At 37.5% G+C, this 25,013-nt stretch overlaps 1 protein-coding gene across 6 annotated transcripts in view; it reads right to left on the reverse strand.

Annotated features, from left to right (window-relative positions):
* MARCHF1 (membrane associated ring-CH-type finger 1) overlaps positions 1-25,013 on the reverse strand; it is a 154,171-nt gene that overhangs the window by 17,679 nt on the left and 111,479 nt on the right. For 4 of the 6 annotated variants that reach the window (XM_042014845.1, XM_042014848.1, XM_042014847.1 and 1 more), the window contains exons 4-6: positions 17,908-17,987; positions 16,890-17,621; positions 4,922-5,102 (exon numbers count right to left, since the gene is read on the reverse strand). In XM_042014845.1, coding sequence (XP_041870779.1) covers positions 4,922-5,102; positions 16,890-17,621; positions 17,908-17,987 — 993 coding nt within the window. The remainder of the gene's footprint in view (positions 1-4,921; positions 5,103-16,889; positions 17,622-17,907; positions 17,988-25,013) is intronic. The other 2 variants (XM_042014849.1, XM_042014850.1) reach the window with 1 other exon arrangement.

Below are 25,013 nucleotides of genomic sequence, written 5' to 3' on the forward strand. Positions count from 1 at the left end.
ATAAAAAAACAAAACAAAAAAAAAAGCAGGAGCTCTTTCTATGCTGAAGATGGCAAAATATTCATCAAATTGGGTTAAAAGGAAACTTGTCCCACAGAAAGTCCTATGCAATATTTGGTATCACTTCTTATCATGAGCATTATTAGAAAAGTGATGAGAAAGCCAGGTGGTTCATACCTCACAGCACAGGGAATAAGAATCAAACAGCAAGCACTGTGGTAATGACTGCTCAAAAGTTTGGGGTTTTTTCCTGTGCGACTCTTCTGGTCACTTCTGAGTTTACTCTGGCAGAAGTAGTTTCTAACAGCAAGCACTTTTGATTTAATAGCAATATATCACAGAAATTTCTCTGCAGGTTCTATGGCTTTTGGCAGTGATCACCATACCCTTAAATAAGGAATGTAAATATGAATTACCCAGCTACCATTGAACCAAAAGTAAAAAAACCCCACCCTTATTTTGCCATCGCTGAATTTTTCAGGCATGCTACCAGATTTTTTTTATATCAGCATATAAGCAAATAAAGAATACAAGAGTGGTAAGCACTTACAAGGTATATGTACACATTCAAAATATAAGATCAAGTTTATTTCATTATCAACATTTGCTTTTGCTTCTGTTTAGTTTAATAGAAACATATCACTCTGTACCAAAAGAAAATTCCCAGTCCTCTATTTTTTAAAAGGGGTAAATTCAGACACCCTTTCTATCAGACAGAAAATTAAGCTCAACTGGTACATAATGCTTCTGCAAACAAAAAAATTGACTTGCTCTTCCTTAATGACCAAGAGCAACCACATGGTAACAATGTGCAATATTGCTTATGCCTCACATAAATAAGACGTTATTTGTAAATCATTTCAAAAATAAAATTGAGAGAGAAAATAGACATCTCTGACACCACACAATAATCTGTTGGGATAATGCATTAAAGTAAGATATCGCATCAGACACCAGACATCTTAAATGGATAGAAAAATTTAAATATGAAAAGTATTTTGAAGTATAGCAAGACACTGTTGAGAAATCTCTATTTAAAGACATTTCTCCATTTTAAGCTCCCTTTAATTTACTTTAATCCATTTCATACTCATGGTATTTTCATTTAATTTCTGTTTCTATTAGTCTTCAAACACCAAATTCAAGAGATATGAAATGCAGGTGCTAGTTTCTGGGATTGCACCTTTTGAAAGAAAAAATGTTTTACCTGAGCAAGGTCAATAAGGAACTCACACAAGCTTCTCACCACTTTCTAATTCCTTCTGTGATAAAGTCACTGTATAAATTCTGCATCACGGATTGCAGGTGCTGAGAGGCAAAGCTACAAATGCAACTGTATTATTTATAATGACAGACAGATGTAACAGAGACCCTGAGAAATAAACCAGAAACACTAAGCAATGATTAATATTTAATCTCTATATTTATCTTGAGCTGAGTAATTAGACCTGTCCAAATGTATGAAACACTTGCAATGTCTGTTGATCAATGCTTAAAAGGATTACCTCAATGCAAAGACTCACTAAAATGATTAAACTGAGTTTTATTTGATGTCTGGTGCTTTCAGGGATTCTCTAATTAAAGAACTGTTGCACATTGGCACAAACCTATTGATTTAATAGCAATTATCTTAATTTATGTTAACTTAGTATGCTTTACATTATCACTTATGGGTGCTAACAGATATGGCATGATATTCTATAACACTTGTGCTATAAAACCTTAGACTTTGATAAAAAATCTGTTATGAAACATTGAGGGTGCATGAAAGGCTGAGGCATAAATAAAGATGGTAATTCACTATTGAATTAAATAGTTTGTTTTATATTTAAATCATGCTTTTGTGATATTGCAAAATGCAAAAGTATAGATTTCTGTAATTAAGTTTGGTAGTCTGTAAATTTTTCCCTTCAGGAGACCAGCAGTAGGAATTTTAAAAAGACATTATGATAAAATTCATCATAATGAAACAAGGCACAGTCAGTAACCAAACTTCAGAATCTCTTATCATGAGTGATGAGAGAGATTAAGAATCAAAAATTCAGAACTGGTTAAGAGATGCAGCCCTTCCACTTGTAGAATGTTACTTCAAAGCCGGGTCCAATGGAAATTGCATCATCTGGAGCTGGCCAGGAACTTTCACTCTAGGGGAAACAAATTCCTTTTAATTTTTTAATAAATTAGTTTCTTATGGAATTGAAAAGGCACTCCTTTCTTGAAACAAAATATGTCATCTTCTGTTCAGGAAGCACTGAAAAGAAATCTGTTTTCAGAATTCCTCAAAGCTTATTAGCAAAATTAATAATCGTTTTTGGGTCAATTTTGCTGTTCCAGTCAGCATCCAACAAAGTTGACAAGAATTGCTTTGTTTTCAGGTATAACTACTCCTAATGTCCCTGCCATCATGACAAGAGAATTTCAGAAGTTTGGAAATTTTGATTCACTGCAGACAGGCCAGATTTAGTGCTAGGGCCTGAAGGCTCTTGAGGTCTAGTACAGAACCAAGCCTTAGCAAAACCCAAAGCTCTCAAGGTCTGGAAATCCCAGAGTCCGTAATGCTTTTCAGATCCTGCATCAAGGAGACAGGATTGTGGAGAGCTTTGTGTTAGGAGCTGCCTGTCCCACAGTACTTCGGTCTCTGGTAACCACCCTTTGTGCCAATCTTTTGAAAACAGACTTCCAAAGAGTGCCCCAAAGGTGAGATTTTGGGCTTCATAAAAGCTGCCAAGAAATTTGACAGTGTTCCACTGGGACTTTCCACTTTTGCAAAATATATGGGTTTTGACCAAAAAAACCCAAACCAAACAAAAAAACCAAACAAAACAGTTTCAGTGATTTTTATAAAGGATGTTTGGGTGGAAATTCACCAGTCAGCTCTACTCATATGGCCGGTCTCATGATCACTCTTTCCTCCCTTACCTTGTCTTTGCTACAGCTGTCAAAACACCTGGTTTGCAAAACAGTTTCTCATAAACTGTTTAGTGTTTCATAAATTTGTGAATGATAGCGATGGCTCACACTTAGTAAGGATCATATGTTTAATTAAATGTAACACGTGAAGGGTGTCACAGCTGAATGCTATAAATGCCAAAGGACAACTAATTTTAACTTTGAAATCTTTGGAAACTTTGGTTTCTGAAATTGGTGTGACTTATAAGAAAGTTGTATGTTGGGTCCATTCAACACATACAGGTATTTGTTAGCATTGCATTTGAAGGGAGGAATGTTGCCAGCATAGACTGCCAGGCAGATAAACTACTTTTGAGTACTGCTTTGAGCAGAAACAAAAATATCCTGCCTGAAAGAAGAGGTTCATCTTTCCAATGTCAGAAATCTAAAACAGACCTGAGAACCAATGATAAGCTGAATAAGGTGGCAATCATTCAGTTAAGAAATTACAGACTTGCAGGCATTGCATTACCACTCTAAATGGGGGAGGAGATGTGGCACTGACCACACACAGAGTTAAAAGTGCCTACTTCTGATATCAAGATATGCACATTTTTCATTCCTTTTCTCCTTGATTGCTATAAATCTTGTTTCCCTTTTATAAAAGATGCTGTATTATCTAACAAAACCAGGAAAAGGCTTTTGTTAAAAATACCAATATCGGTGTATTCTCTTGAGAAAAATAACTGTTGTGAGAGTACTTAATAGATGTTAGATCTTAAAGCAATTTGGTTTGAAAATGGAAACATATATATTGAAAAAATACCCCAAAGATATGCAAAAGGCAGGGTTTTTTATACAATTATCTCACTCATCCTGTCACATTAGTTAAAATTTATCCGCAATTACTAAAACTGAAGTCAATATAATTAAGTTTTTAGCCACCTTTTTTTTCTATTTACATCTGTTTCAATTTCTAGCTTACGTGGTCAGATCTACCTGGCATTTGAGAACTGTGTCTTTTTCTGTTACAAGCTTTGCTTGCCAAATTAGCCCAAATTCTCTCTTCAGAAGTGTTTTATCACCAGGGACTTACTAGAAAATTCCTCTGAGTGGGAAATGTGAAGGAATTCCATTGATTCTCCTTTTTCTGAACTACTGCTACCTGTGTAAGGCCGACAAAAACAAAATGTCTTTTCCCATTAAAACACTACTATATAGGCAAATGGTAGTCATAAGTAATAGTTTCTACGTTTGTCAAGGGCTCTCACTCTGAAATTTATTTTAAATCAAAACTTGCCCAGTTCCAGATTGACTCAAACTTCAAAGATTCAACAAAACTCCAGAAGGATGAGAGCATGTTAAAATAAAAATTTGGAGAGAAATTATCCACTCCCAGGAAAACAGAGCCACATATGTTTAATAAACTCTTCACCTCTCCTATACTGACAGTCTGCGTTACATTATATTGATTTATCTTAGAAAACAGATGAGTGCAGATAACATACATATGACATTCAGGATGCAAGGTCACCCTGTATTTTAAATTCCATTAACTAATTTTAATATAGAAGTGATTAATTTGCCCATGAGTGTAACAGCTACAACAGATGCAGCTAAATTGACTGTGTTACTTTATAACTTCTGTCTCCACATTGGTATAAGCATCATTCTCCACCTAAAGTTATGGGCTCCATGTAAAAATTACTGGGTGAACTGGACTGTGTTACTTTAGAGCAAAACATGAAATAGGCAGATGAACCAACACCAAAAAGCTGAAGATAAAAAGTCTAAAACAAAAGACTATTATTTGTGCATTTATATTGTATGTGTAATGAAAGAGAGTCTTCAGTCAAGTTCTCTGCTGCTGAAAATTAACCAGCTTAAATGTAAGAATAAAATCACTGGGACTGATTAACAACAGCAACTACAAAGCCATTTTGGACAGATGTTTCTTTAACAGGGCTTGCACTTTTCACAGCCATTCTGGAGCTCTGACACTTGAGGACAATTAAACCCCAAAACACCCTACCTTCCGGAGAGGTTTGAGCTTGGTCTCCATGATGAAGTCGTACTTGCAGAGCTCGCAGCAGCGCGTGTCCGAGCTCTTAATCCACTGGTGCAGGCAGGCCTGGTGAACAAAGCGCAGGGTCCCCGTGCAGCGACACGGCGTGATGAGGGGGCTTTCATCATCTCCCTCACAGTGACAGATCCTGACAGGAAGGACAGCAAGAGCAAGTGAGGCAGCTTGCCAACCAGCAATGCAAAGGCACTGGCTTATTTACAGTGCTTTCTCATCTTCAGGCTTGACATTCAAAAGATGCCAGGTATATGACCTTTCAGACGGAGGCCCAGGAACATATTCCTTGTTCCTTTCTGCCGTTTAGTAATTTCTCTCCACTTAGTTATTTCTCTTTGAATTGGCTATGTGGTCTGAAGGTGAATCAATAGAAATAACAGTTTTTCCCTTTTATGCATTGCAAAACCTTTAAGGCAAATACCAGAACGGAATAGTTCTTGGTCTGTGAGTAATGCCAATAAAATCCTCAAAGGTAGAGAAATCTAACCCAAGCTGAAAATATCCAGCATGAGAAGTATAAAAAGTTCCTAGGATATCTCTTTGGAGTTACACAACTAAAAGAATCAGAGAGCAGTTTTGAGTACTCTGGAGTCATGCATATGGCACAGTGTGTACACACATGCACACTTTTTAGGAGGCAGGTATTGAAAAGTCAATTTTTTTATTCTTCACTCTCCCTATGAAGCAGACAGCTGCATTATCTGGGAAAACAGAGGTAAGCAGACCCTAAGACAGAGGTTGGTCCCAGAACTGTTTTACCTTACGATGGGATACAGAGCTTTTCATGTTGTGGCTTTGCATAAAGTGATCAGTGTTCTAACATCATCATCTGAAGGGTTTCTTCTGTGACACGTGTCCAAATGTCCTGCTGATCTTCCCCTTCCAAACAGCCTCCTCATCACATCAGGAAAACATTCACCCAATCATTTATTGGCAAGCATCTCTTTGAAGGCAGAGAAATCTCTACAGCGAGCAGAAGGCTTAACCAAACACCTGAAGTTAAGGAGGTTCACCTCAATGAAGAGTAATTCTCTCCCATCCCCAACCGAGAAAAACACAACAAAGCACCCAAGGCCTAACAAGTGTCTGAAGTAGCATGCAAGAGAAAAAGAGGAAAAAAACCCCAGAAGTTGAAGCCCGAGAAATGCTATTTCAAAACAGAGAAGTAGCAATAACAGCACAGATCCTGTTGTCACACAAATGAAACATAGGCCTTAGAAACGTAGTACTTAGGAATGGCACCCTCAGACAGCGCAGATGCAGAAGTGTCTGAACACATCTGAGGAATGACACCCTTTTACACAGAAAACTGTGACTGCACCACTCCTGGGGTAGGAAAAGGGGTAGGAGAGCCCTAGGATGTGGTTGTCTTCCTACTGGGCAGCTGAGGGAAGAGGGGTGACCTTCCTCACACAGGAGCTCCTGACGTATGTCAGGAGGTAACCTGGCAAAGACGTCCCAGGCAAGACTGGCTACTGCACAGCTCTGAGGCTGCCATGTCTATAAGCAGGGGGGCAAGAAATTCCAAAGTCTACAGGAAAGATCTATAGATCAAAACTGGCAGCTCCACTATTCTTCCACAATGTAGCCCAGAGCCACGAGAAAATGAATCTATGATAATGGGAAAGCAGAACAAAGCTGCTTTGCTGGACATACAGAAATAAAGAGACCAAAAAAATCCAACAGATAAATGAAGCTTTGAACACCTGGTCCACAAAAGCCAGGTTTCAATTTCTTCAGTGGTGCTCACACAGGATTTCATGCCCCCCAGCAGTGAAGAGGAGAACAAATTACCCACAACTTCCTTCTTGCACATGTTCATTTTTTGAGACACATTTTACAAGAACTCAATTTACAGTCTTGTGTTTACTAATCCAGCTGAGCTAGGTGCATCAGCAGCTTAGTTCTTAGATGGGAATTGCCTATATGGTGATTTCTTACTGAGCCTCTAGCTTAAACAGAACTATATTTTCAAAACACTGAATAGTTATTTTTCTAACAAATGCATTCCCAACTGAGAGTTTCATAAAAAACATAATTTTCTTTTTAAATTAAAGCTATTCCCCAAAGGAAGACCAGCACTCTTTGTTCATTTAAATTCAAGCCATACATAATTTATTTTACAGCCTTAGCAGTTAAACTATTTAGAAATTAGACAACTAAGCTATGTACCCAATAGTCTTTTTTTCTACTACTGCCAAGATTGTTTAAAATTATTTTCAGACCTAAAATACAAGCCTAAAATTCCAATGGGATCTTCAAATAAAGTGACACTGCAAATTTGAAATGAATAGAAATAATCCTTAGTATAAATACTTCTACAGAAGAACACTACACACATTATACATTCTATTTGGGGTTTCCTTGTACATAAGTCACAAGACAATTGTATAAATAACAGGGTGACACTAAGAACTTACAGTATGAAGAAGCTCAAACTAAATATTCTAATGGCCTTTTTCAGCTTATATTTTAACCATGAAATATGTAATGAGAATTAAACTTCAGGAGGAATTAAAGTCCAGAGAAAATGACCAAAGGCATGGCTTTCATTAGCTTGAACACTCTTTGGTCTCTGGTGCAATTTAAGCCTTTGTTATTTGTTTAACCAGAAGAAATTAGCTTAAAAGACCTTTGTGCTACCTAAACTCATAGTGACAGTCTAAAGATTTTTCGGTGCCCAGCACCTGTGGTAACAGACTGTTGGCTAAATGCTTAAACATCTTTTAAAGACTTGGAGCAGATAACTTGCTCTGTCTTCCTCAGCTGTTAGAACTGAACCACAATTTTGTGCGTCTTTGCTCTTTGATGCGTTCATCTATAATGTACATCATAATCATCACAAATTATAGAGAGTAAATTGTTAATAATGGTTTTGAGAAGTTTGTTGTGAAAACAGAATGGAGGTAGGGATACAAACCACAGGCATACCTGAATCATATCTAAACCAAGTTGGAGGCAGAGAACTTTCATTCTAGTTTCCTGTTATCAAATGATCACAACTGTTTGAAACTTTCATGCATCAGATTGATTATTTAGTGGACTGAACTTGTCCTGAGAGTAAAATTTGTTTGCCTACTTTAGAAATTAACTGAATGGAAAAAAACCCAAAAACACTCTTTACCATAAAGTAAAAAACATATAATTTGCTAAATCTATACTGATTTATTTACAAGTTGTAGTACAGCACTGATCATTGCTAATAGCTGCAGTTTTAGCTGCTCAGACACATCTACAGAGTTTACATGCTCAGCTTTTCTCAACTTTTTAGTCCTTTACTCCATAAATGGCGTTCACTTTAGAGAAACACCTTCGACTACCTGGAAATGGAGGGAAAGGAAGTAATTTGACCAAATTCTCAAAAACTGAGCCTATGGTTTTTTTTGGTTTTTTTTTTTTTTTTTAAGGTTTGACAGCTTAGTGCTTTAAAGATTCCTCTCTATGAACAGGACCTTTCTTTTCCAGGGGAAAAGATGAGCACAGGACTCCATAGAGCTATGGCTGTATGAATCATGTGTACACCAGACAATAGAGGATAGATGAGCCATGTGCTGATCTTCTGATTCAGATATACAAAATTTTGTGTGTCTACGTGTATACACCTACAAACATATCCCTACACATTGAGATCACAGAATATCTGTATTTCTTTAAATAAAACTCACTGTGAATACTTATTAACTAATACTCTAACAGCGCTGTCATCCTTATGTATAAGTTTTTGCTTTATATGCCAGTATTTTAGTTACCCAGCACATATTTTTCTAGCACAGAATTGTTTCTACCACCTTCAGCTAACAGATGTATCAAACAGAGAAATTAATGCAAACACTGTGCATATATGAGATTAAAAAATTGCACAAAAATTCTTTAAAGATGTTCTTAAACAGCAGGTTCACATATAGTGCAACAAAGTAAGAAAAATATTTTGCAGGAAAAAAACCCCAAATTTTTAACACTGAAAAAATCACTGTTTGTGAAAGATTTTTCATAATTCATATAAAAACTGTTGCAGAGCACTTGTATGTTCCTAACAAAACATATTGCCACCACACATATATAAACAAAAGGAATTTCTTATCAGACCAACATAATGAGATGCAGCTAAAGAAAACACTCAGAAGTGAGGCATCTTCAGAAAGTACTGTTGTCATACTGTCTTAAATTCCATGACTATGAATTGCTTTCCCATCTTTTCCACAGTCCTGTTCACTGCAAAAGGTAAAAGGCAGAAAGGGAAGTATGAAAACAGTCTACAGCTTGTAGGCATTCCTATGCTCATTGGATTTTGGCTGATTTTAAGAAAAACAGCAAGAGCTATCTTGGATGACTAACCTTCACTTCTCATCAAATTAAGATTTTTTTTTTCCATACAGACAAGCATAATCTCAGTTTAAAAGGTCTAAAATCAGTATGGAACAAGGAGGTCACTTGGAAGACTTTCAGGTTTTCCCAACAGTTATTTATTCTGGCAAAATCATGGCAAGTGAAATTGCAATCTAGATGGTTAGCATCTAAGCTGCTTATTGCTAGAGATACAGGCAGATTCCAACAGATTTGTAGCTTTTTCTTCACATGCAGTTAACAGTTTTACTCTCATTACAGACAACAGCTGCTAATCTCCAACCTCATTGGAAACCCAGCAGTTTTCCTAACCTGTCCTTCACTAATCCACCTGACTTCAGAAATTAAGAAAATAGGCTGATCCCTGTGCCTCGGTAGTGAAGTGGAAAACACACTTATTCTGCAGGAGTCCTGTGAGGCTTAGTGCTCCACTCCTACCCAGCCAGCAAGTGCTCCTCTGTGACAGCGTCTGTCCAGCTGATTCCCATGAATGACTACTGCCACAGGAAAGTGATAAAGAACAAGAATCAATCAGCATGTCCCTGCTTCTGCTTCAAGCCACATTAAGAACATTGTCACTAGGAGCAGTGCTGGTGGAAAAGTGTTTACAGCAATTCTGCACCACCAGAACTTTTTCTGTGGATCCCATATTTGCAACTGGCACCTTATCTCAGTACCTGGTAAAGTTTTTAAAGGATTTCTGGCCATTACACATAGACCAAGGGTTTTAGCTACAGATGCTTTTATAGACTTCCTTAAAAATACACCAGACCAAATTTTACTGTCATTAACAAATGTACAATGTAGGGGAATGCCTCTGAGGCTTTAATAAATAGAAATGTATATGGGGGCACGGGCATACTCATAATGACGTACAATTATGCTTAAGGGCTATAAATGATGTAATTATGTAAAGCCTGCATTGTTCTTTAATATTCTGGGTGCTCTCCATGTTAACAAGCATTACAGTGAAAGTGTAGCAAATCTGTTGAAAGAAAACAGCTAGTGCTAAAACCTGGGGTATCTACACCAGACACATCTTGGCGGCGTTTCTTTGATTTGAAACTGATTTTGAGTTGGACCAGGAATACACTCAAAGGGAATACAGCTGAAGAACCCTGAGACAAATTCTCAGCATGATCTAAACCAGGGGAAAAGTAATGTTGATCAGATGTGCTTCAAAAGCAGGCTTCTTATCTGAATTAAAGCACTAGTGGAGGCCCCTTCACTCACAAAATTAGGACAAGCTACAGCCTTGTGACTGCAGAACGTTTACAGCAACTGTGATGCAATTTCTAGGCAATGTGAACTAAATTAACACAGATGCCTAATAACCATAATGTCATTTTCTTGAAGATGGAAGAATACCAGTACAAGAGAAATACTTTTGAACTTTGAACAGATTTCCTTAATAAAAGAGGGAAATACTTTCTCCATATAAATATGCTCCAGGAAGACAATGCCTATTCCAGAAGTATTATTTTTGGTGAGAAATTATTGAAAAGGCAGTTAAATCTGGCCCTTCACTGGAAAGCACATACGAATTCATAATGGTTATGCAAAGAAAAATTTTTACTCTGTTCAGTGCGTACATCTCATCACTATATCTCACTATTGCTAAAGGGAGCTTAGTCAGGAAGAAACAGCAGAGCTGAAAAGTGTTGGAGCAAGTGAATCTCTGGATTTGATTTTTGGCTGTGAGGAGTATTAGCTGCCTGCATGAAATGCCATGAGCTCCTAGGTTATCTTAATTGGACCAAAAGGCTCCAATTCCCCAGGACTGCAAAAGGATGCAGAAAATTGCTGTCACTACTGTTTGATTTTTTCTTAGGAAAACTATTCAGTCCAAAAAAGGTCATTTTCTCTTTTGCCAATTTATAAAGTGCTTACAGTACTTTTAGACAGTTCGAACCTAAAACTAAACAACTTTGTTAACAACTCACAGCAAGTAATTGTCATTCATAAAAAGCACCCACAAAAATACCAAACTCTGCTAATGCATAGTTTATCACTTGGAAAAAAAAGGTTAAATTCACTGAATATGTCCCCCCTGCAATAGGCTACAGAGTGCCATGTTTCTCTTGCTTTCATTTTACAGGCTTCTTTTTTTTTTTAAATCTCATTTCCATTCTTTTCACTTTTAAATCACAAAGTAATCTAAATGACAAATTGGTCTTCCTCTCCACTTAATCACAGTGTGAATGAAGCACATTAATTCTCCATACCAAATGTAATCCATATGTATATCTCTTCCCTGTCACTCCTGCCCTTCCATTATGCTCTACAGTCAGCTGTCTTTACCTGACTAGAGGAAAAACCATTTTTAAAATGTTGCGCCACACTACTGGAATTTCATAAGGACCTAGGTAAAGCTTTCTCTTCATTTCTGCAAAAGTGGTCAGAATTTGTAAGAGACCCAAGAGCAAACAACATAGCGAAAGCACATAAATATTTTATTTTGTCAACATTTCTTGTCTTTCTATTAATCTTCCTTTATAGGTGATAAATAGGATATCTAAAGAGTTACAAATAATTGCTGCCTCAGATGTGCTGTTAGTGCAAGATATGTGTCCGACAAGATTTACTGCACTGAACAAGTTCAAAGAGCTAGGGACTACATCTTAAAACAGGATAAAGATTTCCTCCCACCCACCTAATGAAAGTCAAAGCTTTAAGGAACTAAACTCCATACAGAAAATATGCAAGTTTTAAGTATTCAATAACAGGACCCCTAAAACTGAGGGTAACTTTCTAAGGAAGCTGTGCCATTTCACCTATTTTCATTAAAAATAATAATAAGTTCTGAGAGAAACAAGCAGAAACCAGGACTCAGTTCTCCCCCAGATAAGTGATCCTAATCACAACAAAGACATGCTTGCCTTACTTTGGTTCTCCTTGCATCCTTGTGAATCATGGAGAGCTTCCAAAAGAGACTGCATAACCAGATGGCTGAAGAGGTGACAGATGGGGATTTGAACCATCAGGCAGAGAACAGAATTAACCAGAATTTCATACTGCTTCAAAGACTGATGAACCACCAGACCATCATGCAGAGGAGGAGATTCCTCAAAAAGCAGGAGATTCCTATCAAAAAGTCACTTTGCAAAAGTAAAGCTCTGAATGGGAAAGTAAGCAGGAGTCACAGTTATTTTCAAGGAAGGGGTGAGGAGTGAACATGCAGGGCAGGATTCAGAGACACAGCTCCTAAGGAACATGTCATCCTGAGACCACAAGGTACACACTAACATCCCAGGGAGAAACAGGTTAAAAACCCTCCAGCCAAACACCAGTCTGGAACTAGAGCTTCTTCCATTTTATGGTGGTTTTAGAGGGCTCTGGATGGTATTTCAAGTCTACGTTTTCTGCACTACATTTTATTCACTGGATCCAACTTCAAGGTTTCAGCATAAGTATTTAGAATGAGTGTTAAATTTCAGTGGTAGAATTTGAACCTATATATCTATCTTCTGTTCAACTTCCTCTTTTTTTCCTCAAGGATTTGTTTCCTACCAACCACCTTCCTCTCTGCTGATTTTTTGAGCGTTCCCCTACATGAATATTTCAGAATGTAAATAATTTCATGAAAGATTTTTTTAAAATTTATATTAAATAATATTAAGAAAAAAAAAACCACCCTGTTGCAGCACTTGATTTCACAGAGACAAGTTAGATAATCATATTGCCTCTTGTCATATGCAATACACATACTCTATTTCTTCCCATATATAATTGTCCTAATACACAAAAGTGCCCATATTATTCTTTTCCTAAGTTTATAATGGCCTTTTAATAAACACACACTAGATTTTTAAAACTGTTGTTTAAAAATTATGCTTGAAATATATTCTGCAGATCTCATGAATCAACTCCATAATCTCTTTTACTTCCTCCCCTCCCTGCCTGTTTTCTCACATGCCCTACTCCTCAAATGAGGGCCTGCCATTACCTGACTGCAGAAGGAGTCATTCAGAGTCCAACAAAACAAAATTCAACTTCCGATAAGCATCTTTTTTTCAAAGCGAGGAACTCCACTTTATGTAAGTGCATGTGTTTTTCCTGAAATGACTGAATCAGTACTACAAAAAGATTTTACACCAAAAGCCTAACTAGTCAAACATAAAATATCTTTCAACTATATAGTCAATAATAAAAATACCACAAGATATATTCAGAATCAATACATAAAGCACTTATGATCCACTAGTGGTAATATCAACTAACCGATTTTCTTTTTTTAGTAATTTCCATGTGAAAATCCATGTGACGAAATTCTCACAATCCATTCACTTTGTCATGTCCAATACAGAGCTGTTCCCTTCAGGGAGATTATCCACATGCAGACCAAAGAAAGCTATTTCTGAGACTGTGTCTCAAGCCACATGGCAAATTCCAGGATAAATTATATATGCAGAAAATCTCAGACACAGGGCAACTTAGGAAAAGGGGAATCCAACTGTATGATTTAGAAAGTATATCCTGTGAATCTTTAAAAAAACTTAAATAAAATGAGGTGCCAAAACAACTCAGCATGGCCAGAACTTATGTTTGTATCTCAGAAGAAACCTTGCTTCCTAACAGACTCCAGGAGAAAGTAGTTCAGGGAAGAGACTGTAAAGGTCAGCATTGATGCCATGACATTGTTTCAGCATTTTGGAAAGGATCAGTGACACTAGACGGGGAAATATTTCGCTGAAGTGACCAAGAGGCTCCCCTCAGACTAGCTGAAGAACATATTGCACAATGGTACTCTATCTGACTAATGTGCCTATGCTGGAACTGGGCGTGTCCTGTCACATTCCTGCTCATGCTGCTAAATGCAGATTGAAGAAACTGCCAGCAATCCATGAGGAAATGAAGGAAAAAGGCTGTCTGCCCAGAAACTTAAAGACAAAATAACTGTCACCAAGAGATGTTTATGATCCCCAGTCCTCTGCTATTTCCACGCAATCCTATTTAGGTGAGGGCCATTCCTCTCAGCCAGTGCTGTCATATCAACTAAAACACATGAACGGCTAGGATGAAAAGCTTGAAGAAACACCCCAGGAAAACTAATTTTCCACATCACAACCAGCTATGCTAACCTAGTCTTAGAATAAACATCACAAAACCACCCTCCTTTTTTTACTTCTCATGCAGAAAAGTGGTGTACATCTGCAGAAGTCTATTGACATGTAATTATTTATTTTTTGTTTCAGATGGGAGGTTGTGAATTTGAGAAAAAGCCCCGTAACACAGAACACAAATCAAGGAAGTGCATAGACCTGTCCTGAGAAACAGAAACTACAGTCTGAACTGGCAGTAAAAACATGTCTTCATTTTTCTTCAGCTGTCTGCAAACTGATAAGTAAGACAACTTATTAGCTATGAAAAATTAACTTGCTTTTGATTTTGCAATGTTTTTCCTAGATGTATTACAGTCACTATGATACATCTGTTAATGACGTACCATAACAATGTATCGTATCGTAATGATGACAAAAAAATAGCATTATCCCTGACATGAAGAAAAATGCGATTATGACTGTCTTGAGAAATTTTGCAGAACAGGTCTCATTATCAACCACATTGAGTTTAATGCTGCTTGCTCAAAAGAACACCTCCACTGATAGTGAGCCTAGAGGCACATACTTATCAAAAGTTTTCAACCTTTCTCAACTAAACAAGAGCCTGGCTGAAAAGTCTGCATGGGCACCCAAAAGGTCCATCCTTGAACCAAACTCCAAGTCTTGCAAAAAGCGCCTGAAAAATTATAATGAAATTCAGTGGGTTGAGAAGACAAACAAAAGACTGCAATCTACTTTCCATCTGAAAGTAAATTCTAAGTTTGGTGATTTGAGAAACAGTTAGGACTAATCTACATAAGGCAATAACAGAATTTTTTTTTTTTATATAGTATGTGTGTGTATATATATACACACACATTTATTTATTTATTTATTCGCGTATTTTTTTTACTACAGTATAGTTAAGCCCATATGAAGACCCATGTTGAAATATTTTTTTTCAGGTCTTGGGTAGCTCATGTTCTTAATAATGATTAAATTACCTGTTCTGTATGTACTGCGTGTACTACAGGGGATCTTCAATACATGCAGACTGGGTAGTTCAGAAATCTAAGACAACTCTGAAGCTGTTGTAGTTACCTGTGCACACGTCTGCATCATGCCCTCTAGATACATTTCAATCACATGGTCACCACTGCTGCTGTTTCCTTGCATTTCTATAAGGCAGAGAGATCCCAAGCCTGTTCCTGATATACAAGCTCATGCACAAACACAGCTGGACTTTGAAGAACCTTAAATTATTATGACAGACAATGGTCAGACAATAGAAATGTATGTTTTTGCTTGGTAAGTACAAGGAGTGCATAGCACCAGCTGCATTAGTAATGACTTATATCTCCTGCTGTGAGAAAACACAGAAGGACTGCATATTACCTTTTTTCTTTTCAGAAATAGGATCTTTGCAGTGTTTTACTAAGTTAAAGCACATTGTGAAATTGCATGATGTGGCATCATGAACTTCCTCATCCTCTGTTTACATTTCCACGCAAATTCTTCCCAGCAAAGAAAAGTGAGAAGTTTCGGGTTACCATATGAAGAAACTAAGCCTGATTGACACTTTGTAGATGAGAGTCAATGCTGGCTCACAAGTTTGGCGAGAGAAAAAAAGGAAATACTTGTTTCAGTTCTGTTAGACTTAAGGGATGGTGCATTTTCATTTACCACTGAACAAAGTAACTCAAGCCTTCCTGGCTGTGTAGTCCAAATTTGGATGGTAGCCCAGAAGTGTCTAACTTGCTCTCATTTCCAGGGTAAAATCCTTACCTTCTGGTTGCATGCTTCACACCAAGGGCATCAGGTTGTCAGAAGTCTGAACTTCTGAACTAAAGAGAACTCTCGGTGTTGCTTTTTCTTTCTCAAAGCTTTTATTTTACTGCTTATTCTGCCCAATCATCCTTTTGTATTATTCTAGTCCTTGTGAGGGGTGACTGAACTAACAGCTCATACACATTCACAGTGTCGAGATGTTTGGCATTGCGAAGTCATGGACAAATTATGCTGCACTGGAGACAGTGTTCTGCAGGCACCATCCACGGGATTCCTGAGGTAATGGCAACTCTGGAGGACACTGAATCAAGACCATAAATTTATTTCATATAAGTCATTGAAAAATGGCATAGAGGGACCACAGCTGGATTTGAACTGATCACTTAAGGATGAAAAGCTCCATATCCCATTGTATTGAGCTATCTGACACTGCTTCATTCTCTGCCTCTGGCTGGACATTTAAAACACAGCAATACTCAGCCAGAGGACAAAGTGGGCACATCTTCATGGAGCAAAGACAAACATTTGCTTCCTTTGTAGGATTACTCTTTTTAAGTAAGAGAAGTATGTCTTCAGATTGAGATATGCTAATTTCTCTGTAGCAAAGGTTTTTGTGTTATTTCCTGTGGCCTGCCTAGCAGTTTATTACTGAGAAATAGGGACAGAAAGCAGTCAAGGGAAAGGCACTCAGACTGTGGCAGGGAGAAACTCCTTTTAAGAATGCTAAATCCTTATTAGGGACTAACCTGCATACTTCTAAATCATCAGACCAGTCATCATACAATACTGGAGCCTTCTGAGCAGCATGAGGCACAGTGGGCCCTGCCCCAGCAGGTGCTCCATTATCTGGGACTGCCCGAGCATCGCTGCCAGAGCCTGCCTCTGCAAAGGAGTCCTTCATGTGTCTAAGGAAAGGTGCAGGCTGCTGATCTCTGTGGCAGCTTTTGCCTTTGCTTTTCCCACATCTTCTTGAGGAAATCCTTGCTTCCTGAGATGATGCTGAAGACTGAGATTCCTTAAGCCTTGGAATCCTTCGCCGGTGATTTAAAGTAGGATTCTCAGGGTCAGATACCTCTTGTTTCTTTTTTCCCATTGTCCCCAAGGTGACAAGCTCAACAGCATTATTGTTTGATGAGCCATCCTGGTTACTGCATGATCTATTGTTTCTTCTCCCTCTCCTGGCCATCCTGGCCTTCTCTCTTGCTCTTCTCCTAGCCTGAGCCCACTGACTCTCATCCAAAGATGATGATGAATCGGATGCATTCCAGCTGGATCTCGGAGGCTCAGGATGCAATTTACAGTTTCTCCCCTTTCCTTGTTTTTCTGTGTGCTCACCATTTTCTCCAGTCTCTCTTTTCAGCCTAAACCTTCGTTTTATGTGCTTCTTACCACCAGGCTCCCTATTAGAAGGAGCCAGCACCATGACAGGGGTTGCATGTTCAAGCTCATCTTCTGACAAATCATGCAAGGCAGTAGATCTAGACAAAGCAGTAAGCAAAGGAAAGGGATGGAAATGGTACAAGGTGGGTGGAAAGAGAGATTACAAAAAAAAAAAAAAAAAAAGGATGAGAATGAGAACATGAATTTTAATAGAAAAACATGAGACTAAAAAGCAAAAACAAAACCAAAACAAAGAGAGATCAAAAGAAAACTAGTCTATGTCAATTATGAATAAAGTTAAGCAGAAGCAAGAGCTACATAACATTTAATAAAAACAACTAACAAATATCAGCCAGATGAGAGTATATTTTTCTCAGCACATACCTACAAATGTCCTGAGTGGAGGGGCAGACTGACAACCGGGATTGACTCCTGGGAGCTGTTCCTGTTGTAGGACTGCTTGCCTGTTGAAATAAGTTATACAGTTTGGAATCTTTGTCCATGAAATACATTGCAGATATTTTACTGCTTTGCCACATGATCACAAAATTAAAATAACTGTTCCTGCTGTTCATAGCGCACTGTTGAATGCACAGAAGCTCACAAAATACAGGAAGCTTGAACAAAAGTGAAACCTATTTGTGGAACTAAGTACGACTGAAGTGTTTGAGCTCTCATTCGCCCATGACTACTTTTTGTCACTGTTTGAGGAAGCAGCTTTCAACATTTGAATTTTCATTTGGGTCTATTGGACATGTCTGATGGGAAAAAATACTGGTTTTCTTTTGTGCAAACAACCATGATGATTCCTTTCCAAATCACGTGAAGTGCATTTACGATACTTTGAGTGATGAAGAACCCAAAGCTAACCTAGGTTAAGTGGACTGATGAGACAGCAGGAAGATTAGAGTGTGTTTTAAAAGATTTTCAAGGCAATCAGATCTTCTAGAAGAGCTGAAAAAGTTAAACTGAGATGATCCTGAAAAATCCAAAGTGCAGGCTGCATCTCTACAGAGCTGATCACATTCTCAAGCAGCAGAAGAGATATAAAACATGTGTATGACATTTTAAAATGACAGATATAAAACACGTATGTGACATTTTGCTCATAAGGTTGTTGCTACAAATTGCAGATTCGATTACCCAAGACTTTCACTGAAAATATATTTTGATGGTGTCAACAGCAAACCATTTCAATCTGCCTTGCTGTCTATTGGCAGCAGAACTGTATGGAATCCAAATGTAAAGCATTGTGATTCTTCAGGATCCCTCACAAGACATGGTATTGTGGGAAGTGGGTTCAACACAAATCATTCTAAAGGTCATGACCTTCCTGTAGCTGATCAGGAGTATTAGCTTTTAGTATGCAACCCCATCCCATTGGGAGCACCACTACCAAATGCTGACAAGATACTACAAGCCTCAGAATTCCATAAGATCATACACCAGATGCAAGGGAAGGATGACTATTAAGCAAGAGTACAAAGTACAAATCATGCAAAGATGTAAAGCCTGTCATCCCAATCTTTTGTAGGAGCAAACCAAATTCAGTCAGATAATTGAAATTATTTCCCGCTCAACTTTCACAGATACTTTTGTGGTGTTAAAAAGGTGTTTGCAAATTAGTAGTACAAGCAAAAATATATAGCAAGTACCTACCAACACTTCACTTTTATCCAAGGTTCTCAATATCCATTATATTTAATGCAGACATCTTTTGGAAACATCAATCACCACTATGTGCATTTTTGCTTTTATTTGGATATGAGCTGAGACTTAAGAAGAGTGCTTTTGCATGAAAACAATCTTCTAGCTCTTGGAATTCAAGTAACCATTTTTACCTGTTGATTAATATTGCAAAAATACACCAAAACCACCAACAATATTACTAATTCTTTGCTTTCAGTTCCATGAACGAAGCTCAGAGATACAACAACTAAGCCAAAAAGAGAAAATAAATTGATAAAGCATTTGGACACAATCCTCCTGTTCTAAGTTTTTGCCATGTCTGGATTCACCAGTCAAAGGAAGAACATTAGTGTGTCTACATGCAGTGGCAGGCTGGAAGAAAAGGACAAGTATCAGAAAGAGAAATTGTACTTTGTATCTCCTGTTCTACAAAAGCAATATTTCAATTATATGTATTGTGACAGAATATGAATTTTTCTTACATGCATATTAGAAACATATGTTATATGCATGGTTGGGTACATAATCTTCTTCCACTTCAGCCTCTGTGATTAGCATTAAGTAATTAGGCATATCTTAAGCTACTTAATGAGGAAAGATGCAGACATCAGCGCCAGTAACTAATGTTATTGGGTTACATGCTGCTGCTGTGTGAAAAAACATCTCCCCAGACTAAACCTCAGGCAAAGGACTGCTAAAGAAATCCAGCCCCAGAGGCGAGTGTGGACTCCTGAATTCATCCCTCATGATGAGTTCATTTCTTTTTTCCCCTCACTGCTCCAGGACTGTTACCACTGCTTCTTTTTGGATCCCTGTACTACAGGGGCTTGGCCTGGTCCTAAGTGGTGGTCACGTAACCTCCATGTGGCAAAAGGAATTTTTATATCACCTTCCTACAAGCAGTACCCTTTGAAGGGATAAGGAGACTGGCTAAGCTGGCCCAGTAACCATACAGCAGGTCTGCAAAAGTTCAAGAAACTTTCAGCAGCTATTAAAGCAGGAAGCCAGCTAGACAGCTCTTAAGAGAGCTGAAATAAAGCCAAAATTTAAACAAACTCCTTGAAAGGCTTTTACACTTACTATTTGGAACTGCAGACAGGTGGAAATCTAATTATTTTAAGATAAAAATTACATTACCAGTTTGACTACTTTAATCTTACATTTCACTTTCAACTGTCAAGAGGTCTGGACTGTTTCAGCCCTGCTCAGTCAAATCTACAGGCATAATGATGTTATGTTTAGTTGCACATAACTCAGAGAAAAATTTATTTCCTTCAAAACCAATTTACATAAATATCTTTTGCAAAAATGAATGCTTTTTGCTTGTTTGTCTAAACCCTATTGCAGTAAACACGACAACTGGCAGGCAAAAAGCCAATGCGCCACTTAAGTCTTCAAAAACAAAGCATGAAAACTCCAACATGACAAGTTATACACAAGATAATTCAGATACTTACCTGTGATCAAATTTAATTCATTTGGTTCTACAACTTTGTGACACAAATTTTGATTTTTATCTACATTAAATTAGCTTTTAATGGTAAAATCATAGAATCATAGAGTATCGGGTTGGATGGGACCGAGCCCAACCTTTCTCAGCAAAAAGCACAGTGTGGACAGAATGTCCCAACACCCTGTCTAGCTGACTCTTAAAAGTGTTTGATGTTGTGGAAACAAAAATGAACTGATGGAGTGATTTCTAAAATCAAAAATGTTAGTGTTTCTGATATTAATTTTCTGATGTTGATTTGTGTACTTCACAGGAAATGGAGGCCCTTATTTTGTAACTAGGTCCAGTCTTTTTAATTAAACAGTAGTGGAAAGACCTAACATCAGGTCTGCCCTTGCTACCACATTTCATATGAATATAATAATTCACAGCTAGATGAGCTCTTTTTAAGAACCTGTAAATTTCAGCTCAGCTGGATGCCTAGTCCAGACCTCTATCCCCAACCCCCTTTGCATTTTCATCCTACCCTGTTCTGACAGCAGTAACTGTATCTGCTTTCTGCTACCAGCACAGCCTCTGAATTTACCCCAATTCTTTTGGCAATATTCCCTCTTTGCCATCTCTTCTACAAGCTATACATCCCAAAATTATTTAAAAAATTTAAATAATTGTATCTCTTAAATCCAGTCTGAGAGCAAAGATACCTAAAGGGGCATTTACTTGGGTAGTGTATTTACAGAGAGAATTGTGTATTTTCAAGGCATATCTGACAAACCAGAACATGATAATTTAAATACATTCTGCTCACGTCTTATCGGTCCAGCTCTTTTGGGAATGTATTTGCACCAGATGTTGGAAACAGTCTCAAGCGGACAGATCTTATTGCTATAATTGCTATCCCATTGTTATATTGCTATGCAGCACACTGAATATTTTGAGATACTGTATTTAGTGAATAGAGGGATCAGATTGATGCTGAGGACTCCAATTCCATCTGAGAGGCAGAATAACGAAATTTTTAAAAATAGTATTCCTTGAATGAATGTCTTCTTCAGACAGGTATGTTGTACAGCTCACTGGAATGAGAAAACTAAACAAGCTGTGTACTAATTCTATCACAACGAATTATATCAGTAGCAGAATTAAATGTGGTAATTCAAAATAAAGCTGTCTCACAATTCATTTATGAGCAAGGCAACTCATTTCTCTATGTCATCAACACAAGAAAGAGGTCTAAGGGATAATGCCAACTCCAGCTGATTAGGTCTGGCATTTCAAAAAAGATTGTTAGTAGAGAGAGATTCCCCAGTCACCACCTTCTGCTGTCTTGGCCAGTTTAGATGAACTCTCTTGTCAAGGATATGAAATTCAATTAACAGACATGACAGGCACTCATCCATAATTATTTTTGGTATGTTGATAGTGTGCTTTTCAAACAGAATACTGGTAAATACAGAGTTTTCAGGATAAGCGAGATGATAATCACTTACCCAACACAAGGGGCCTTCAGTCACACACATGTGTCTGTGTTAAAAGACCAGCAAAGACAGATATGGGGGACAAAATTAAGTTCAACCGGTAAAAACAGTAAGAATTTCACATCAAGACTGCCTTTACTTAGGTGTTCAGGATCTGATAGAAGTTTCCAGATAATAATTTAAAAAAAGAAAAAAAAGGGAGTCCCTACAGACCATGTATTGCTTAACCTGTTGAAACTAGTGCAGGAACATGAGAAACGTTGTGCTCTGCCTAAGGACAGAGAAGGGCTCTACTTTGGCCTAACTGAAAAGCTAAGTAAAAACAGACTCCAGAAGTGCAAAGATTCCCATAGGAAGGGAGTGAAGCTTTAAATTAACAAACCAGATGATGTAATGGACAGCTTATATAAAATGGCCTCTCAGATACCACCAGAAAGGCTAGTGAATCCTCTCCTGTCTCTGTTCTGAATAGAGGCATTTCCAAAAGCTGGTCAACTTACAACAGTGCTGAACTAGAAAGCTGCAGCCAACTGATGGGTGATAGGGCAGACAGGGAATATGTCTAATGCTTTTATTCTCCTGCTGAGTTTGCTCTAATAGCAGTGATGCATCATAGAATACTCCAGATCCCACCAGCCATTATAGTTAAAAAGCTGAAACTCTATCCTATTTGAAAAACAGCACACAAAGGAATAGACACCTTAGAAGATTAGAGCAGTTTGTATAGCAATAGGCTCAGCAGGAGACCCAGTCTGTGTATTTTAATTTGAAAATTTCTCCTTTGTAAACAATGCAACATTTTGTGGAAAAATACACCTCTATGAACTTTTTTTGTGGACATTTCCTCAGGTCTAAAAAGTTCAAAAAGATGGTGAAGGTGGCCCAAGCCGGGTGTTATTTTACAAGCTCGGTCTCAATGGCAACTGAAATTTATGTGCATGGGTTTGGGGAAGGGGATTTCTGGGTTTTGGTTTGTTTGGTTTTTTGGTTTTTTTCTTTTCTTTATTTGTTTCTTCATGATGGAGTTCCTGCTTTGTGCTCAGATTTCAAAGTTATTTAAATCTGATTGATGCCTTTACAGCAACTGTTACATTAATTGGCAAATGAATTTCTGTTAAATTATCTTTCACAGATTTTCTTTTTTTCGTAAATTATTCCTTGCACATTTCTTCTCCAAACCTTTTCTTTCTCTCCTCCTTCCCCTCCTTTCACCTGCCTCTGAAGAGAAGGAATAAAGGGAAAAGTAACTCACAAGGAAGGAACAGAAATATCCTTAGGATTCTGCCAAGCAGTACCATTCAGCACCTTTGAAAGTCAGTGTGATCACGCTATAAAGTGGTTTGAAATCTAAAATCAAAATTGCAAATGGCAAATCTATACTACCATTTAAAAAATGAAGCAAATGAGTAATTATGACTTTAACTTGTATATTCAATCAGCTTGCTTAAGTTGTTTTCTCCTGCCTTACTAATCTATGTTAATCTTTATTTTCAAGGTACAGATTCAACTAAAAAATCCACTTTTTCTACAGGCATAGAAGCACTGCTAGCTAAACTCTGAATTATCAGATGGATTATAGTATGCAAAACTCTTTGTATCGTAGCAACACAATATTTTTCATTCATGAGTCTCTTCAAGGATGCATCATTCTAGTCATTACCACTTTCTTAATAAAAATGTTTCATACTTCTTAAAAAAAATGTAGGCAGTTGGAACAAAGGATGTACCAGATTTTATGCAAAAGGTGCAGAGCCATAAGACCAGCAACTTTTGACTGTCTGGAGGGAACTCAAAGGAAATTTAGCCTATAGGAAAGGTGAAGCACAAAACATGTATTTTCTTTGTTACTGGATTTTGCAGCCCTTTATTTCTGAGGTAGTCAGTACTCAGAGAGCCATTCAGAATTTCTATTCCAAAGCAGACATCTGTTTTCACATGTCTCTCTATCTGCAAGACTGCAACCCTCAAAACATTCCTATATACTGCACAGCTTCCACTCAGATGATGCTCCTGCCATGCTCTCACAAGTGCATATGCATGTGAGTGCACACACCCACCATATTCTTCCTTTGGACTGGTGGACTGCACGGGAGGCAGACTGGATAAACTCCCATCCGTGAGGATATCAGTTATTGTTATATTTGTTATATAGTTATATTTGAACAACTCCATTCTGGTGTGTATTTGATGTCTATTTATTCCATCCCTAAGGGAAGAGAGAAGCCTAAATGTGCCAAGGCAAAAGAGTTGTAGCAAGAATATTAAAATGACTAAAACTAAATAAGTGAAACCCTGAGAATGCATCACTGCAAAAAACAGGAGATACCATATTTATTATGAAGTGCAATAAACCTAAATCTGCACGAACACCCCCAATTTTGTAACTCTGAAGAGATAAAGTTTGCTTAATTGTTTTTAGGACAAATACATGAAATGGGCTTCAGAGTGCCATGGTGAAAAATTAAATGCCATGCAAACACTTCCAGGAGCATACATGTAACAGATCATCATTATTATTTACATTTATGGAGATAATTATAATAATTATACACAATAAGCATAGGTAATAATTTGTATCCTCCATTTACTGAAAACAAAACAAAGCTACTTCTGTATGATATTGGCTATCATAGGATAGGACTGAATTTTGTGATAGCAGAAATTAAAATTATATACAGGCGTTACACACTGTGTAAGCTTGTATAAAAACAAAAATTGTGGCACAACCCATTCCACACATATATGCAGTTTTATCTGGATGCATCAATGTGACACATTCAGGTATACTCAGAAAACACTGTTGATAAAAACAGTGATTTAATAAAACTGTACACATTCTTGTATACATACAATCACACATTTTTATGTATTCC

Source organism: Corvus kubaryi, unplaced genomic scaffold, assembly GCF_017639235.1.
Source record: "Corvus kubaryi isolate FWS band 111438036 unplaced genomic scaffold, C.kubaryi_AGA036_p1.0 split3-131, whole genome shotgun sequence".
NCBI classification, from domain to species: Eukaryota; Metazoa; Chordata; class Aves; order Passeriformes; family Corvidae; genus Corvus; species Corvus kubaryi.